The sequence below is a fragment of the Drosophila nasuta genome, chromosome X (genome assembly GCF_023558535.2).
Source record: "Drosophila nasuta strain 15112-1781.00 chromosome X, ASM2355853v1, whole genome shotgun sequence".
In the NCBI taxonomy this organism is placed as follows: Eukaryota; Metazoa; Arthropoda; class Insecta; order Diptera; family Drosophilidae; genus Drosophila; species Drosophila nasuta.
In genome coordinates this window covers 19,632,913-19,653,950 of record NC_083459.1, presented here as the reverse complement: position 1 = coordinate 19,653,950, position 21,038 = coordinate 19,632,913, and the positions used below count along the sequence as shown (strand labels likewise).

The window sequence follows — 21,038 nt, the reverse complement described above, 5'->3', positions numbered from 1 at the left end:
TTACACATTTTAAGCAATTTAATTTCAACATTTTCAACTATTTTAATTGTCTCTCTCTCTCTCTCTCTCTCTCTCTCTGTCTGCGTTCCATTTCAATGGCAATCGGGTTTGGACTTAGTAAATTGCCAGCCATAAAAACGCAGAAACAGAAACAGAAACAAAACTCTATGTTATGCTTCATTAGATGTGTCCGTTCTGAACGTAATTGCATTTGTGACTTTTCCGGCTAATGATTTCCACACATCGATACTCGTTACTCTACAAACGAATAAAGAACTTTACTTTACTTCCCTCGAGGCGAATGATTTTTCAAAATAATTTCATACTTGTATATCGCATTGAAGTTTTGTTTATTAATTTAATAATGTTCTTCCTGTTTTGTTTTTTTTGCAGTGCTACAAATCGACTTTGGGGGCTGCGTCATGTTGTTGTCGCTGTCTGTGCAACATGTAGAACAACAACAACAATCAGAACAACAACAACAACAACAACGACAACAAGAAGCACATAAACAATTATCTGGCTGCGAGAATTGGCCAAGAGCAATAATAACATTAAAAACAAACTAAAGCGAAAAACTCGACAACGAAACTCAGAAAGACATTTTCAATACAGAGAATTATATATATATATATATATATATAGAGAGAGAGAGAGAGAGAGACACGTCTATAGCCAGAAGCAAGTAGAACGAACAAACGCAAATTGAAAGCAACAAACAACATCGAGGGAACTTTTGAACCGACCGAAAAAGTAGCAAGTAAATTTGCTAAAGCAACAACGACAACAATAATAATACCAACAACAACGAAAAGAACAACAACAACAACAAGTGTCGCCGTTTCTTAATGCAAAACAACCATTCTGTGATATCTTAAGATCCAAAGGTGAGTTGCATAAAACAAAAAACAAAACAACAAAAAAAAACCACTGCCAAACCCAATTCAGTGCAGTGGAACGGAAATGCATTTACTTCGCTTCACTTTACTTTACTTTACTTTACTTTACTTTACTTTGAACCTCAAACACTTGTCACCATTCTTGGCCATTCTCTGAGAATTTGAAAGGCAGAAAACAGAAGAAAACAGCTTGACAACGCTTTTAATTGCAGTTTATTTCAACAAGTTTTCATCAAGTTTTGTTAGTGAAATGTAGTTTCTACTTGCTCCAAGTATTTTTATATTGTAAATTAGAGATCAACTAAGAAAGAAAAGAAATTTTGCAAATGAACGCAAGTGAAATAGAAAAAAGAGTTCAGGCCGATTTCGTCTTTAAAGCAAATTCAATAAAGGAAACAATGAGAAGAATTGTTAAAGGAAAAAGAAAAGTAAGTTAGTTTCTTCTTTTCTTCTTTTTTCTTGGAGAGTGCCGTGTTGAATGTTCAAAGAAAAAAGTAAGAAAATAAATATTGCCGAAATAAAACTTATAATGAAAAACAGATTTTTTTTTACATACATTTTTTTAAGTAAGTTATCTTTAAATTATAAAATTTGTAAATGGATGTATATGAATACTATTTATACATTAGTTACTCAACAGTTTTGGAATTGTAATATTCCATTTTATTTATTGTTGTAGTTTATTTAGTAAATTTTGATTGATTTTCTGAAATTTTAGTACCTCTTATTATTTCTTTTCATTTATTAAAGCAAATGTTATTGGATTTTACTTAATTTTCGATTGAAAACTAACCTTTAAATTGTATAAATCTTGAGCCTGAAGCATTGCAAATGAATTGACGTGAAAGTGAAATAATATGGAATTATTTGTTACACTCAAAGCAAATCATATCATTCGCTGGCTAATTAGTCAATAATCTCGAAGAGGAAAAAAACTTCTGTTCTTTCCAATTTAATCATAACTCGACATTCATTCGATTCGAGGCAATCAATTGGCAGTTGATTGTAATTAGCTAATCAATGAGGTGATCAATTGGCAAATTTAATGCGATAATAATGCGAGAACAGAGTTCTCAAAGGTTACCGAAGGAGGAAATTAGAGAGTGGACTGTGTGTGTGTGTGTGTATGTGTGTGTGTGTGTGTACATCGGACACCTAATAAAATTAATTGCCAGTTGAGTTGAGTCTGGAAGTGAAACACATTCAGCTTTCAGTTAGATTAATTGTGTTGGGTTGGGTTGGGCTGGGCTTTTGGGTTGGGTTGAGTTCGGTTCGCTGAGGTTCGCTGAGGTTCGCAATTGACCGCTTGTAAATGATCTTAAGTATAGGTTTTGGTTCCCAGACAGAGTCGCAGACTGGATAGATAGATAAACTAGATACTAGATGAATCGAATGCATTCGATTAACATGTGACAACATTCAGTCTTTAAGCGTAACCGTTAATTAGCGTTTGCTTCGCATTCGCAGGGCAAGTGAGGTGGGTGTAATTGCAACAACTTGTTGTGCTAATAAATAAATATGCAATCGACAGCAACAACGGCAGCCAAAGAGTGTTGACAATGACGAACAACAACAACGACAACGACAATTGGCTGCGAACCAGTCGCATTCTTAAACTGTCAGTGACAATTAGAGAGCAAATTATGCTAACTAAATATGCGACGTGCAAATATTTCAATCGCACAAACTATTAATGGCAACCGTCAGCTGGGCGTGGCAGCCATGGAGCAACAAAAACTGCAACTGCCACAAAGAGACAGCTTCCATTTTCTTCTCCTGTTGCATAAGCGAGAGGCAAGAGGCCAAGCATAATTATGATTATAATTATATTTTTTTACTCTTTTGTAGATTATCAACAGCAATTTCAATTTCCAATTTTCAATTTCGACAGCCACCCACAAGGGCCAAAAGTGCCAATTGAAAATTGCCAGCTCTCAACTTAGTTTGAATCCTTTGCTAAATGTTTCTGTTGCGAAAGGTTATTCTTGTTTTATTTGTGTGTGTATGTGTGTGTGGCAAACGAAACAACAACAAAATATGTCACGGGGTTTGGGGTTTGGCTTTTGGGTTGCGTTGCCTGTTTTTTTTTTATACCCGCTACCCATAGGATAGAAGGGTATAATAACTTTGTGTAACACGCAGATAGAGTCATCATCCGACCGCATTAAGTATATAGTATTTTATCTATATACTAAATATAGTCATCGGTATATGTCAATATTTTGTGGCTGAAGTCATTCCATAGAGTAAATAGTATTATATCAATGTAGTAGTATATCAATATACCAAATATTGCCTTTGGTATATTTCTGTAATTTCAGGCAGAAGAAGTCCCCCTTTAAAGTATATAGTATTATAATAATGTAGTATTATATCAATATACCAAATATAGCCTTCGATATATTTCAGTATTTTTAGGCAAAATAAATCAAAAAAGTAATAAAAGAAGTCAACTCCGTAGAGTATATAGTATTATATCAATGTAGTATTATATCAATATACCAAATATTGCCTTTGGTATATTTCTGTATTTTCAGGCAGAAGAAGTCACCCTTTAAAGTATATAGTATTATTATAATAATGTAGTATTATATCAATATATTTCAGTATTTTTAGGCAGAAGAATTCACCCCATAAAATATATAGTATTTTATATATATACTAAATATAGCCTTCTGTATATTTCAGTATTTTGAGGCTGAAGTCATTCCATAGAATATATAGTAACATATCAATGTAGTAATCTATCAATACACCAATTATAGTCTTCGGTATATTTTAGTATTTTTAGGCAAAAGAAGTCAAAGAAGTAGTAAAAAGAGTCAACCCCTTAAAGTATATAGTATTATAATAATGTAGTATTATATCAATATACCAAATATAGCCTTCGATATATTTCATTCTTTTCAGCCAGAAGCAGTCACTCCATAAAATATATAGTATTATGTCAATATACCAAATATATCCTACGGCATATTTCAGTATTTTTGTGGTATATTTTCAGTATATTTTAAGTATAATTTTCTTCAGAATGCGTTACGGGTATCTCACTTTTCGGTCATACTCGACTGCAGCTTTCTTAGTTATTTTCTTGTGTTTTTGTCTCAGTCAAAGTGAATAATTTAACACAAGCGTCGCAAAAGTCGTCGACTTCAATTGCGCCACGGTAGTTAAAAGGTGTCAATCAAGCGGCTGACCAACATGCAACCTATTGGCTTACAGACTTACAGCCGCATAACCAGAGCCACAGCCAGAGCAGTCAACTCTTGCAGAGCAACGCTTAACGGGTTCGACGGCAGCGCCAGAGCGACGCAATTAGCTTTTTTATAGCCAAATGTGGCTGCCAAAGAAGCTAAGCTTAAAGGCAACTACAATGAAAAGATATTTCTTCAATATTCAAATTCTAGTGTTGAAAATTTGTTATAAAAGAAGTTGAGAACTTAGATAACAGCTTTTGATTTTAGCTTGCTTTAATTTTATGAAATTTTTTTGATTACTTGAGTCAAGACTTTTTGCAGTAGAAAAAAGAAGACTGTTTGCAGCTTTTTACATACATTTTTGTTTAACGATTAATTATGGGATTTTGCAATCCGAAACATTATTGAAAACTTATTTGCATTGACATGCTTAAACTCAAAACTTCCTATTTACAATTGCTTGTTGCAAATGAATTTTTAACTTAATCCCAAAGAATTTCTAAGCAATTTAAATGTATACAGTTTTATTTTATAAATATCCCTCATTAGTGATTATTTGGGAAGACAACTATACCATTGCAAAATAGTTTTAAAAATATTGCTATTCACTTTTTAATTTGCTTTATTTAGAGAAATTTATATTTCAAATATATGTGTTACTTCATTTATTTTTCAAAAGTTTTTGGATTCGATTCAATGTAATTGAAAATATATTACACATTAAGAAGATCTTAAAAGAAAACTTTTGATTTTGCTCTTGGCGATTTTCAGTATTAGAAATAATTTCAAATTAATATTGAAACCTTGTCAGTATTTATAAATTTGAATCAAATTCTTTAATTTAAATCATCTTCAAGCAAAGTCTAACAATTTATAAGCAGCGTATTTTTAATTAATGTTGTTTAAATATTTGCAATTAATTCGTTTGAAGTTTTGTCAACACTGTCTTAAGCAGCTGGATGTTGTTTGATTTAGTTCCAGAGACTTGTTGTTCGAATTAAAGTGAATTCAGTTGAATTTGAAACGAATTGAATTGGCCCAACTTTAAACGCTGTTCTAGTGTTTTGGGTGTGTTGTTTGGTTCCAGCTGCTGGAATGCTGTTACGCTTTTGCCACAGTCAGAGCCACAGCAAGAGTCAGAGCCGCAGCTGCTGCCCTTTTGCTAAAGAGGGCGACGTTAAGCAGTTAAATACTTTGTCATTAGGGGCAAATCATGATGGAAGGCGACCGCCTCCTCGAAAACGAGCATCAAAAAATCGCTGCGCTTTTTTTGCATAATAAAGTTGTTTGCGCGCTCGACTTGAATCGATTCAAGGAGGAAGAGGAAGAGGTCTACTAGATGAGAGGAGAAAGAAGAAGAGGGAGGGGAGGAGAGGAGAGGATTTTACCCTTTATTTAGCTGGAATCTCAACAGCACAAATTCCCACGCCCAGAGTTTCAAGTTATTGGAGGGCGGGCGGTCGAATGCTTCGAATGCAAATCAAGTGATTTTTTATTGCTCGCTCGTTTCGCGTGCGCCTTGCATTTAATGCTTGTTGCTGCCAATCGATTTTGGGATTTGGTTAGCGGAAATTGTGGCCAACAGCAGCCTGGCTTCAGCTCCAGCTGTGTCTGTGGCTGTGGCTGCTGTGTGGTATCAACTCGGTTTGTGTGTGTCTGTGAGTGACACAGTTTCAGCCCACATAATTGTGGGCTGTACACTGCGGAACAACGCGGCGCATACGTAATATTGAATATCCAACAAGATTACGCATACGACGCATTGGCCGCAGTCGACATTCCATTGACGTCGCAAGCTGCGCAATTACAATCGCATTCGAATCGCACAGAATCTCAACCGCAGTCATATATAATTATGTTCCCTCCCGCCGCCCCCTTTTCCCCTTCTCTTTCCCTCATCTTGACTGCTGCATTTCCTTCGCATGATTCAAGTGAGAACGCAAGCAGAGAACATTTTTTTGGTGTGTGCTGTTGTACATTTTGTTAATGCTCATCGACTGTTTGTTTATTGCATGCCACATGCCACATGCCACATGTTGCACGTTATATAATGCCATTGATTAATCACTGGGCTCGATTACAACACAACAGACAACACACAACACAAAGAAATGATCTAAAATGAAAAACCACAACAGCAAGCGAACAACAAAGAAAACCTATAAAAAATTACGACGCTCGAGAAATCAATGAATATATTTTGTAAATATTTTGTTGCTACCATTGTCGGTTGCTCTTCGCTTCTCGCTTGTTGTTGCCTTAAGTTATGCTTGGCGCGTAACTGGGACACCAACAACAGCAACAACAGCAACAACAACAACAACTAAGCCAACAATCACGGCAACACTCTCGCTTTCACGTCAAAGCAATCGAACACAGAATAAACTCCATACTCATACCTCTATGATTTCTATATATATATACAATATAAATATATATGTATATGTATATGCGAGCATATGCACTCGCATTTTGTGGAAGGCTGCATTTTTGATCGACGTTGATTTTTCGTGGTTTTTGCAGCAACTAATAAAAACCCAAAGCAACAAAACTGACAACAAGGAAAAATGCTCTACTACAGAATACCTGACTGCAAATATACCCTGTAAAACGGAATAATATTTAGATTAGCGAGAGTAATATTAGCTAATATACCAACTTAATATACTGCAAAAAATACTAAAATATACCAACTGAAAACAAAGAAAAACGCAGAATACCAGACTACAAATATACCCTGTAAAACGGATAAATATTTAGATTAGCGAAAGTAATATTAGCTAATATACCAACTTAATATACTGCAAAAAATACTAAAATATACCAACTGAAAACAAGGAAAAACGCAGAATACCAGACTGCAAATATACCCTGTAAAACGGAATAATATTTATATTAGCGAGAGTTGTTTTAGCTAATATACTAAATTAATATACTGCAGAAATACCGAAATATACCAACTGAAAACAAGGAAAATCGTAAAATACCAGACTGCAAATATACCCTGTAAAATAAAATAATATTTAGATTAGCTAATATACCAACTTAATATACTGCAAAAAATACTAAAAAATACCAAGTGAAAACAAGAAAAAACACATTAATACCAAACTGCATATATACCCTGTAAAACGGAATAATATTTAGATTAGCGAAAGTAATATAAGCTAATATACCAACTTAATATACTGCAGAAATACTGAAATATACCAACTGAAAACAAGAAAAAACACATTAATACCAAACTGCAAATATACCCTGTAAAATAAAATAATATTTGCTAACTAATACACCAAATTAATATACTAAAAAATACTGAAAATATACCAAATGCTGTATTTAGTATATCAATATACCAATTAATGAAAAAGAACTAAAATAAAATAATATTTAAATAACTTTTATATATAGCGAGAGCAATTATTTTTCAAATTTTTGATGTTGCGCACATTGGGAAAATGTCAGAAGAAAATAATATAATTTTGATTTGAAAGCTGAATAATCTGAAGAATAATTAAATTGAGTTTACAGCCAGTGAAGTGTTTTTTTTATTTTAAATAAACATATCTTCCAAAAATAATGTCAAATAATTAAGGGAATGTATAAGTAAATTTTTGAAATATTATTTAAAAAAACCATCAAAATAATTTTTAGAGTTTGAAGCATCTTTTAAAGCGAACATAAATAAAGAGCAATACCAAATTCTAGCAAAGAAATGTTGCAAAATGCTTACAAATATTTCTAAATTTGACATAACATTGGCTTTTCTTCAATGTCTAACACAACTAAGCCAAAAAACGAATCCAGTTCGAACTGTTTCCATGAATTTCAATGCAATAATCGAATACTTAAAATCCATACTTGTTTTTAATAACCATTTTAAGTATGATCGAAGAATGAAAATTTGAAAGTAATGTTTCCAAAAGTAGATTGCTGTAAGCGTATTAAAAGTTCGTTCAAGTGTTTTGTTGTATTTTGTGCTAGTCGTTGTTATTGTTGCTGCTTTGTTTCTTTAATTATTTACCATAAATTTGCGGTGCAAGTGGCGTCCACGTCGTCGTCGTCGTCGACGGGCACGAAAAGAAAAAAATGTTGCACAACTAAATCGCATTTATTTAAAATTCCAGACCATTGCGAGCAGCAGCAACAATAAAATAACAACAACAACGAGAGCACAAATATTTAACAGAAATTCGTTTGGCGGCAAAGAAAAAAATTACAAAAAAAAAAAATGAAAAAAAAATTGTATATATGCAAACCGCGGACAAAACCTGCGCCGCATGTCTCAAGCTCAACAGTTGGACACCGCAGTGGGTCGCCTATTGTGTGGGTAGTTAGAAGGGGGAGGGAGGGAGTGGGGACTGGAAAAGGGGAACTGCTGGAAACCCAAGAGGGAACCCAGGAGGGAGTTTCGCCCCCACAGCGACGCCTCGTGGCTGCTGCTTTGGCTGCTGCTGATGTTGGCAGCTCGATAAGCAAGTGACTTACTTTTGGCTTTCTGTGTTCGCTGTTATTGAATTTATTTCTCATTTTGTATTTTGTATTTCGTATTTCGTATTTTGCATTTGAAATTTCGTTTCGTTGGCTCTTTAATTTTAGTTTATGCGCCCATAAGTTACACGCTAAAAACGCGATCAAGTGTTAAAGCTATCGAATTGCATTTCTCAAATGTGTGTGGCAATAATAATATTGCCCTGGGTTTTGTCAAAAATTATTGAAACGAGCCGAGTTGGCAGTTGATTCACGATTGAATAAGTCTCTACAAACTCCCAAACTCAGCTCTAAAACATATTTATATTCGTAAATGTAATTTGAGTCAGCCAATAAAGAAATAAATAATTGTGTTAGAAAGGCCGTTGCGTTGTCTCTTTTGTCTGTTATGTTTGTTATACAACATGCAATTGGCTTGTAAATTTTCAAATGACGTTATTCTTTAACATATTTTGAATCGGAAATTGACATACGATATTTAAAGATATTATGTCTACGGTGTATAACATTTGATAACATTGAAGATACTTAAAGCGAGCTAGAAAGTATATGAGAGAAAGATAAGAAGTAATTCGATAATATTTATATTACCTTCTATTTGATTGCATTATAAAAAAAAAATACTGAAATATACCATAGGCTGTAATTGATATACCAACACATTCAAAATATACCATGGTTTATAGCATTTCATACTATATTTTATTATAGTTGGAAAATATAAGAAATTATTCGATTATATTCATATTGTCTTATGTATTATTCCATTATAATAAAACACAAAAATATACCAAATGCTATATTTGGTATACAAATATACTATTACAATCAACATATTTTTGGTTCACAGTATTTTATATTTTACTATATTATTTTATTTTATTTGTGAAATTCAATTCAATTACACTTATATTTTCTTATATTATATTACGTTATAAAACAAATATACTAAAATATACAAAAGCCTGTATTTGGCATATTAATATACTATTACCTTCAAAATATTATATTGTATATTTGGTATATTAATGTATTACTACAATCTAAATATACCACAAAATATAGGAATTGATAAATTGAAATATATTTATATTATAAAAAACTTTAATTTTTATAGTTTACTTTATATTTTGAATGTACTATATTAAAATATCAAATATGGTATATTTTAGTATTTTTTCGGTATATTTTGGTATAATATCGGACGCTTTTGCTCAAAATATATTGATTTATGAAATCATAGAGAAATCTGTTATGGTTAAAAGTTCCCAGTTTTTTTTATAAAATATATTTTTACACAACAGCAGCAAGAAAATCGAATTGACTTATCAAATTTCATTACGATTTTGCTTTGCACTATACATAACATACATACGTACGTACTACGTATATTTAAAACAGTTTTAATCAGTGGCTACAGCTTTTTAATTTCCAGCCAATTAATTTTAGGCCACTTTCATAAAACAATAGTTTTTGACGCTTTTGGGGGAACACTCGAAACTTTCCATATCGAGCAGCGACATTTGATATCTCCATATGTGATTTTGCGTGTCACTTTTTGTGTATTTGATCTGCTCCAAATGTTGCACACAATACAAAATGCGTGCGTTTAAATTCAAATATTGTTTTCATAATCTGACTTAATTTTCATATTATGTCGCGCGATTTCCTGCAACGAAAAACAAAATGTATTTTTACAATTACAATTGTTCAGATGGAAACTAATTAGAGCAGATCGTTCATTTGGCTTTCCAAAATTATGTTTATTTCTATTTGAGTAAAATTGAAAAACATTTGCGTAAATCTGGACAGTCTTCAATCGAGTTTCAGTGCGAACAGTGTGCCAAAGAAAAATCTATTAAGAGTGAACTATGAATAAGTGAATTAAATGCATTTGAAGGCAGGTTCAAAGAAAAACTAAATGTTGTGTGTTGCTTTCCTCCCCCTCTCTTCTCTTCTCTTCTCTTCTGGCAATCCCATGAATTGGCCTCCACTCGATGCCCAAATCATTAACGCCTTCAGAAAAAACATGGCAAGAAACCCAAATCAAGGACAACGAATTGAAAACCAAAATCATAAATAACACATTTTACTTTTGTTGTCAAATTTTGTTCGTTGTTGTTGTCAAAGTTGTTGTTGTTGTTGTTGATTAGTCATACGCGCTATGTACGTGTCTAATTGGCCAACTTCAAGCGACAGGTTGAAGTTTTTATTTTTCGTTTTTCGTTTTTTTCTGTCGACTTAAAGTTGATTTTTGGAGTTGGAGTTGGATTTGGAGCGTTTCCAAGTGCAGGCGCCGGCGTTGTCGCATTGTGGGCGCAGTTGCCAAGCCCAATAATAACAGAAAAAAAAAACAACAACAACAACAACAACAACAGCAGCAAGAGTAATCGCTTTTAAAAGCGAACGATGCAAAGTGCACCCAAATAGCTAAAGTAAAAACAATAACAAAAATTATGCTATAAAACCGAGAAAAAAAAGCAGAAAAAACGTAAAACCCAAAAACCGAAAACCGAAAAACTGAAACAATCAAATGGAACGTGATTCGTAACTGGATTGGCGGCACACAAAAATGCCTCAACTCCAGCCGCAAATCCAGCTTCAGTTTCAGTTTCAGCTCCTCCAAGTCTCTGTCCAGCGCCCCAAATTTTTAATACGTAGAACCAGCGACAACAACAAACAACAACAACAGCAAACACCAAATTGTTGTTTGGCAATCAAAAGTAAATCCAAAACACCACCAAAAACAAAAAAAAAAAGAAATAAATAACAAAACTTAACCCAAAGTTGATAAAACAAAAACAAGGCAGCAAGCAACAAGTAAAAGTGCTTTAAACGATTGTTGCTCGATTTACAGATACCCTACAATAATTAACACCTAGTGCTGAACAAAATAGTTTAACCTTTCCTTATAAAGATTAAGACAATATAATAATATGTAATTTGCATTTAAATTACAGTCGTTAGTTTACCAACATTTTTATTTTTTTTTGCTTTTAGTTAAAAGTTTAGGAATAAAAGTTGTTTAAAGCAAATTTAAGTTTATTTTAAATAAAATTTGTTTTTCATTTTGTTAAAAATCTTAGATTATTACGTGTATATCTAATTCAATTAAGCTCATTTTCTATTTTGTTGGAACATATATTATTAAATTTACGTATACTTTTTACTATATTTATTGAAGTTATATATTTTGTACATTTCATTTAGCTAAAATTTCCAAATACTACATAACATTTCTTATTATATTTATCTAAATTACATTTTATTTCATCTAGTAAATACCTTGAAATTTTGATGTAGGATTCTTGATTATAATTTTTGATTTAAATTAAATTTATATTTCATTTTGCTAAAATTTGTAAATACTATATAACAATTATTATTATATTCACAACTTGAAATTTTTATGTATATTTTTGGAATATTATATTAGACTTAAATTAAAATTCTATTTAACTTTGTTACAATTATAAATTACTATCTAGCACTTATTATTATATTCATATAAATTCCATTTGATTTCATTTAATAACTTGAAATTTGTATGTATATTTTTTTTTAGTTTAAATTAAATTTCTATTTTATTTTGATACATTTTTAAATACAATTTATACAAATGAAAAATTATAATGAGTAATAGTAGTATTCTATTTAAATTAGTTGTAATATTTATCACCATTTTCATGCTCAAAAATGCTAGTTAAAAATATGAAGTTACTAAAGTGAAGTTTCCAAAACCTGACGCCCCGTTTTGAATAATTCTACAGGGTAGCGTAAAACATGAAACCAAACGAAACGATTCGCGTGCGCGCGCGCGCCACAGCCTAACGGTGTTTGTAGTGACTGCGCAGTCGCGTCAGATTCGTCATAGAGTCCGCCTCAGTCGCACGCTTCACGTTCCATTTTCCATATTCCACGTTCCACGTTCCAGACCAAGCCTCGCCATAGAGCTTTGCTCGCAGTTGCTGCGCTTTGCATTTTGAATGAAAGGCAAACTGGCGACAGCGACAGCGACGTTGACGTTGACGTCGACTGCGGCGTCGTCTATTGGCAATAAATAATTCTTTGTAGTCGCTTGTTTTTTTTTTTTTTTTTGTAGTTTGGCCTGCGCCTTTTTTGTTTGCTGCTTTGCTGCTTTACTTCAATTTAATTAGTTTATTTGAAAGCAGTTCGGGCGATGGTGTCATAGATTAAATTGAACTCAATTCATTTTTTATTTTATTTTTTTTTTGTTCGATATATTTTGTTGCTTTCAGTTTGTATCAGTATTATTATTTAATTGTTCTTTGTGTGCAGCACACAAAAAGGCATTCGAAATGTTTCCATTGCGGAATCGGAATTGGAATTCGCATTGAATTGTGTTTTGCTAACTCGATTGACTTGAGACACTAAATCAACTTCAACTGCAATTGCAATTTCAATTTCAATTGCAATTCCAATTGCAATTTGAGTGAAATTGTTGGTCATGTTTTTTTGCTTTTTTACCAACTGAAATTATAAGCAATTTGTTTTATTCTTGGAATACATTTTATTCTTATTCATCAATTGAATCACAATAAAAATTTAATGGAATTAGTCACTGATTATTAGAGAATTTCAAATAATAATCTTTTACAATCGTTGACCCCATTATTCAGATAATTAAAATCAACTTCATTCTTAATTGCCTGATTATTATTTAGATTTTTCGCTTGCGACATTTTTTCAACTCAACTAATAATATGATTTTGCTGATTAATATGAAGTGTAGAAACCCGGAAAGTTATTGAATGAATTTAACAAATTTATTAATAATCGTTATCCCAATATTTCTATACCAACCAATTTTTAGCTACCTAAACTTTATTGACTACATACTTTTATTTAAAATTTTATTGTGTATTGAAGTTGGAGCCCAATTGATAATATTATCAATATACAATTTCCTCGAAAACCCGGAAAGGCGTAGACACAGTTTTGTTGACAAAAAATCCACTCATCATGCCAATAAAAGCATAAGGTAAACAAACTGAAACAGGTCTCCAAACAAAACACTCAAGTCAAGTCCCATATCAATTGCAGCAACGATCCACGCTGCTCGTTAATAGCCCCATAAAGAGAGTGAGTGAGAGGGGGGAGGTAGGAGTAACTAAAAATGAGACAGAAAACGTAACTGAAAAGTCGCCCACAAATCATCAGCCACAAAGAGCGGAGGCAACAAAGACGCGCATTTGGCCATTTATCAATTGAGCGAAGATAATTAACATGAACAGCGAGCAACAATTGTTAGTTGAAGCTTGGCGCGTGCGCAAATCAACAGCAAACACCAACAACAACAATAACCAGATGGACAAATTTGTTTGTGTTGGATGCGCGATGCGCTTGAGCGCAACTTGCATTCACACAGCAAGAAACAGAAAAAGAGAGAGAGAGAGCAAGTGTGAGAGGACTGGGGTTAAGTGGAATGAAATGGAATGAAATATGACTGGGGCAGAGGCAGGTGAACGCTGTGTGCCATCGCAGCGAACCGAAACGTTGTTTGTTTTCATAATTGCATAACGATACCCTGTATTGAAAAGTCCGAAAGGGTAGTATAAATAGATTTGAAAATAAATTTAAAGTCTTTTAATTAAATTGCTGAAGTTAAATAATGTTCTATATGCATTGTGCTAGAAGAATTAAAGCAAAACTTTGATAAAATAGAAGTTTTCCTTTAAGTTTTAGGAAGAATTCGAAAACTCATAAGTATAAACATATTTCTTCTTTTTCTAATATTAAACTATTAAATATTAAACTGTATTATTAATAAGTTTTATTTCTTAGTTTGAAAAAAAAAAACTGTAAAATATTAAACTGTATCAAAGTTATGAACATTTAATTTAAATGTTACTACACAAAAATTAAAATAGGATCCTTACTCACTAATAATTTAGAATAGATATATCTATATAGACATATTAGTTATTTTTTTACTTTGAAAAAGCTACGAAATATTAAGCTATATTATTAATCTGTACTTTTTCTTATTTTGAAACAAAAGCTAAGAAATATTAATGAACATTTAGTTAAAATTTCACAACACACAAAATTAAAATAGGATCCTTAAGTAGCCAATGACTTATTCACTAATAATTGAGAATAGATATATCAATATAGACATATTAGTTATTTTTTACTTGGAAAAATCTATAAAATATTAAGGTGTATTATTAATTTGTTCTTTTTTTTTACTTTGAAAAAAAAAAACTAAGAAATATTAATGAACATTTAATTAAAATGTCACAGCACCAAAATTTAAATAGGATCCTTAAGTAGGAAATGACTTATTGACTAATAATTAAGAATAGATATATCAATATAGACAAGCTATAAAATATTAAGGTGTATTATTAATATGTTCTTACTTTGAAAAAAAAAACTATAAAATATTTATAAACATTTAATTAAAAAAAATGTCACAACACAAAAATTAAAATAGGATCCTTATTGACTAATAATTAAGAATAACGCTTTAATACGTAGAGATTTTGACTGATTTAGATACAGGGTATGGACTAGTCGAGTTGCTACAGTTGATGCATCTCTATTGCAATTACGTTTTCGATACTTAAGCTTCTTTATTTTTGTTTTTACCGTTTTGTTGCAGATGACATCGTTAACCTTGCACTTGATAGTGATAACGCTGCTGGCGGCGGCAGCGGTGGCAGCCACAAACACAGCGGCGACAACCGGAACTGGAACGGCAACTGGAAAGGGAACGCGAGAGGGAACGGGAGAAGGAACGCCAACGGCGTCGCGTGTCTTTGGACAACGCGGCAGAGGAGCAGCAACAACAACAACATCAGTGACAACAACGAGCACGCAGGCGCCAACGTTGCGAGCACCGCGTCAGCGACGTCCGCTGCCAACGACAACGCTGCCCATTGACGCCAGCAGCGTTCGCAGTCGAGGCAGCTTCAGTGGCAGCACAACACCGCTGCCAGCAACAACGCAACGTCTGCAACGTCGTCGTGGTAGCACAACAACAACAACAACGACGACAACGAGGCCAGCGTTGCAGTCTGGAGGCAACAGCATTGGACGTGGCAGCAATCGCTTCAGCATCAGAGCCGCCCGCCAACCACGCGACACGCCAACGCAAAGCGTTGACTTCGACGCCAGCAGCAGCAGCATCAGCAATATCGCTGGGAGCGCCAACAACCGGCGCCTGCAGCCACATCAGTCGCTGTCATCGGCGACGTCCTCCAATCCAGTTGCCGCCGCCTCCTCTTCCTCTTCCACCTTCTCTGCTTCTTCTGCCTCAACACGCAGCAGCGCAGGCGCACTCAAAACGTGAGTTTTTTTTTTGCACTTACGACTTTTAGCGATGGGCGCGTGACACGATGAACACACGAGAACAACTAAAATATCGCATGCAATGTATTTTTTGTTTTTTTGACATTATTGCTTTTGGACGACAAAGGAATAGGAGACAATGCATATTATATTTAGGAGAACATTTCCAATTAGAGTATTATGCGTTTTTACATCATTTATTTTAAACAGATTCAATTCAATTCAATCACATTTTGATATTTTAAGTTAGGGGGAAATTTGCAAAATAGTTTGGTATGCGATTTTAAATAACTTACTTTGAAGAGATTCAATCCAATTTAATCACAGTTGAGCACATTGAGCACTGCTTTTGATATATTAAGTTGGGAGAACATTTACAAATAGTTTAGCAAAGAGAATTATGAACAGTGTTTTTAAATAGCTTATTTTAAACGGGTTCAATCACAGTTTGATATTTTAGGTTAGAGGAAAATTTAAAAATTGTTTGAAATGCATTTTTAAATAACTTATTTTAATCGGGTTCAATTCAATTCAACTCTTATTAGAGTTTGTTCATTTATTAGAATGCTTTCTCAAATCAACCTCAACTGCCAACCTTCTAGCCCAACCAATTTGGAATGTGTGAAATTAGTCACGTTCACTCAGGTCAAAGCTAAAATTAGGTTAAGGAAAACCTTTATATATTCTCGCATTTTGTTGTGATCGTGTCACGCACTCATCTCTAGCTGCAATGCTGTCATTTCGTGTGCATTTTACCATTTGTTGTTACCTTTTGGCGACTCTGCCCATTTTGGGCGCCGCCATTGATTAATGTCTGATGTCTGACGTCTGACGTTCTCCTCCCGCCTACCGCCTACTCACTCCTCACTCTTTATTCTCGTTTTGTTTTTGCAGGCCGCGCATGATCCAGCGTCTGGTGGCCGGACACATTCACAACGCACAGAGCCACTCCACTTATGAGGTGTCCGCCGTGAGCGCCAACAGCAGCCGCAGCAGCAGCCTCACTCCAACGACGACGACGCCATCGACATCGACAACGACAGCTTCTCCACAAGACCGACGTCGCAAGGCAAGCAGTTCGTATCGCTTGGCCAGGCCAGCATCGATAGCGACAACAGCAACGCCAACACGCGACGATGATGATGACGAGGCGCTACTGAACGAACCGGATGACTTTGACAACTGGGACAATGGCATACTGCGGCTGAGCGCCGGCTCTGGCAAGGAGTCGGAAGCATCCAATGCCAAGGGCAAGCAGAGCAAGGAGGAATCCAAGAAGACGCTGTCGGATCAGGTGCGCGATGGCAAATACGGTCTCATCGAAAAGGAACTCTTCCGTCGTGTACCAAAGCGTCCCGGTGTCCTGAGTTATGCCCGGAACTCGGAGGTGCCGCTGGACAATGAACGCAACTTTGGCGGTCTTAACGAACAGGACATTTGGCTGGCCGAGGATCATCTGCTCGTGATCAAGGGTGGCAGCTTAAATGAGGCAGAAAACGAAGCCGGCGGCGGTGGCGGTATTGGAAGCAACGATGATGGCTGGCCGGCAATTGATGATTATGATGCGCCGGCGAGGCAAATTAAATTGCCAAGCAATCCGGTGGTGCCGCCTCCATTTCCCGTGCAGCTCGAACCGCATGGGCCACTGCAGCTTATCCGAGATAATCAAATCGAGAGCATCCATACGGCGTCAGGCAATGGCCAAGGCAATGGAACGCACATCCACAACGGCCACAGCAAGCAACATAACCCAAACGCTGCCCACGGCCAGGGGACGCATTCTGCTACCCGGACGGGAGCGTTTGCGTCGCCTAAGACAGCTGACCCGCAGCCCAGTTACGTCTACCCGGCGCCCTATGCTCCCTGGCTGCTCTATCCCAACGAAACGACGCTATCCCAACAGCCAACGCCGTCCCAGCCGCATACGCATAACGCACCTCCGGCCAATGCTCTGCTAAGAACTCCGCTGCTCGGTCCCTGGTTGATCAACGGACTGAACGCAACGGCACCTGGCTCCTTGCCTGGCAATTTTAGTGATTTTGATGAGGATGATCCCTCGCTCTACTATCCGCCCGCGTATAGTTTTGTGTATCGCAGCAACTACTCGAATCCTGTGCCGCCAGGACCTTTGGTGCCGGGCATAGTGTTGCCTCCGCCACCGGATCACTTCAGTCGCCTTGAGGAACCTCCAGCGAAGACAAAGCTGAAGCAAGCATCGACAACGACAACAGCGAGCACAACCACAACAACGACAACGACGACAACCACTCGACGTCCCTACATTCCCCCCACGAGCAGCAGCAGTCCAAGCAGCTCTACCAGCAGTCCCAGCAGCTCTTCTTCCTCCTCGTCCTCCACCACAACACGTCCAGCATCGCGTCTCTCGCTCAAGTACAACGCAATTGCCTATGTGCCGCCTTCTCCAACCTCACCGCCCGCTCCACGCCAGCCAACGCCACCCAAGTATGTGGAGCGTGTCCCAGTTCCAGTTGCAGTGCCCATTCCCATCTATCCGGTGAACTATCAGCCAACGACGCCACGATCACCGCCGCCCCCGCCAGCTCAACTCGTCTTTGTGCCCAGCACCGAGCGCAATCTCGTGGAGCGTCCCAGGGAACGTGAGCGAGAGCGAGAACGCGAGCGAGACAGGGAGGCACCTTTGTCCAAGTCCAATCCCATTTACTACGAATACTTCGAGGCCAAGCGGCAGCCATCGTCGCACAAGTCCAATGTCATCGATGACTTCCTGGCCACCAAGCCGCCGGGCAAACGAACGCATTACAAATCGCCCCCGAGTCCCGTCAACGATGTCGCTGTCGTCAGTATTACGCCCAAGCCGCGCGTTCAGCTGCACTCGGAATACGATGCAGCCTTGGGTCAGTTTATACGCAGCAATCTGATTGCACCACCAGCGGGGACAGGAAGTCGCTTTCAAGCGCCGGACTTTGATCGTCAGCCATTCCTACCAATGGTCAATTACAGTGCTGATGAGCAGGATACGAACGCCTTCAAGGCAATCGTCTATCAGCCGCAATCCCCAAGTCCTCAGCCAGTTCAGAGACAACGTCAGTTGCGAGTGGGCAAGCATCAGCAACTACAACTGGAGCCAGCGCTAGAGTCCGTTCCGGAACAGGGTCAGGGACACGAACAGGACTCCTATCTCCCCGATGCGTTGTTGCTGCAACGTCAGCGCCAACTGCGTGTGGGCAAACAGCAGCTTCAGCTGCAGCTCCAACTGCAATCACCATCGCCCTACGATGCCCCACAAGTTGTCTACAGCACGCCCCTGCCGCTCCCTGCCGCCTATCTGGGACAATCAGCTGCAGTCGCGCCCTGCCAAGTATCAGTTACGTCCCCCAGCTCCGGCGCCGCTTCAATACTGGCAACGTCCAGCGGCGCCACCTCCACCGCAGCAACAGCAACAGCAGCAACAACAACAACAGCAATTCAAGCGCTTGCGACACAGCAGCGCCAAGCATTCATATCCGCCGTACTTTGTGCCCAGTTATCCGAGTGCACCGGGTCCGGAGCCCTTGTACCGTCTGGTGCCCGTGCCACAGCACAAACACTGGCGGCCGAGTGGCAACGGCAATGGGAACAAGCAATCGCAGCAGATTCAGGTGCAACCACAGCAACACCAACCGCAACAACAGCAGCAGCAATATTATCCGGATCGTGGCGTGAACATTGGACACAGTTTGGCCAGCGATATTCTGGTGAACTACAACAGCAACAATCAGTTCAATCCCCAAGCGGAGCTGGTGCCTCAGGCGCAGTTAGGACCACCTCCCTTGTCCTACCAGGCCCAGAATGGAGGTCCGCTGTGGTCCGATAGACCGGTGCGACAGTCGCGTGCCCAGCTGCAGGAGCAGGTTTAATCTCCAGCCCCCAGGGATCATCCTTGGTTTCTATGTCAACAAACGCAAAATGTGATCCAAGGGCGAAAAACTGAAAATTCGGATTATAAAATACAGTGTTCCATTTCCATTTGTTCCAAGACCACACCAATATTAAATATCATTCATTACATTAGCTGAAAGTGGAACAACGAGACAGCTACTTTCCGGTTAAAAATTCAGTGTTCCAATTTCAATTGTTTCATCTGCTTTCTGGATTAAAAATGTAATGTTCCAAGACATCAAAAACCTTAAATGTTAAAAAAGTGGCTAGAAATGGAACAAAAAGTCAGTTAGAATTGAACGAAATTTATTGCTACATTGTTTTGAGTCGAAGAATAATCTGTTTTTTTTTTCGGTTTCATCAGCCCTGGACTCAACTACATAATATAATTAATACACGAATGTACTATATAATATATACAACTGGTCAGAGATCTGCCTAGTTTATCATTTTCGAATGCCAATCAAATATTCGAAATTCCCTAATACGAAATGTTCTTCACAGCACATTTATACCATATATTTATAAAACAAAAAAGAAAAGATAAACATCACATACAACTACAACTACATACATTGAAAGCAACAAAAAAAAAATTGTGTAAATACGTTAAGGATACGACAACAATTACGATAACGATAAAGGTGTGCGCCAAATAATCGAGTGCAGAATTATTGGAGTGCTACACTTACTATACTCTTAGTTAAAAACAGAAAAAAAGAATAAACCTTTTCTATTATATATTGTATGTATCAATTAAGCTAGCTGTGCTGCAAAATGCATAGCATTTAAATATTCAAACTACATTTAAGGTTTACTTAATATTATTATATGCATCATTTTTTAATTTATTGGAAAATTCCATTTCCGACACGTCAACAAAATTGAAAGCAAATTTGTATAAAAGCCATAAAAATAAGTTCACTATATATTTGTAAAAACCAAAAACAAACATTAAGAAAACGGAACAAAGTTTCAAAAAATCGATATAAAATGTAAAGGGAATTAAATGCATCATGCATATTCCTCTTATGCACAAATAATCATATATATAATACGTATATCAACTCTATACCTATATAAAATTCTTTTTTTTTGTAGATGTAATATTGTTTTAATTAATAAGCTTAGCTGAATATTGTATTTCGTTTAAATAAAGCAATTACAATTTTGAAAAAGCTTTGCTGTTGCGCGCAATGTGGCCAGATTTATGCACAAATCGTTTATTTGACAA

General features: G+C 36.5%; 1 protein-coding gene across 1 annotated transcript in view; it reads left to right on the top strand.

Annotated features, from left to right (window-relative positions):
• The window catches only part of LOC132795763 (protein PRRC2A), a 62,308-nt gene extending 41,349 nt beyond the window's left edge, over positions 1 to 20,959 (top strand). The window contains 4 exon segments of the mRNA XM_060806643.1: positions 394 to 887; positions 15,216 to 15,901; positions 16,799 to 19,300; positions 19,302 to 20,959. Of these exon segments, the coding sequence (XP_060662626.1) occupies positions 15,216 to 15,901; positions 16,799 to 19,300; positions 19,302 to 19,782 (3,669 nt within the window). The 5' untranslated portion in view covers positions 394 to 887 and the 3' untranslated portion in view covers positions 19,783 to 20,959.
• Positions 20,960 to 21,038: the final 79 nt, after the last annotated feature.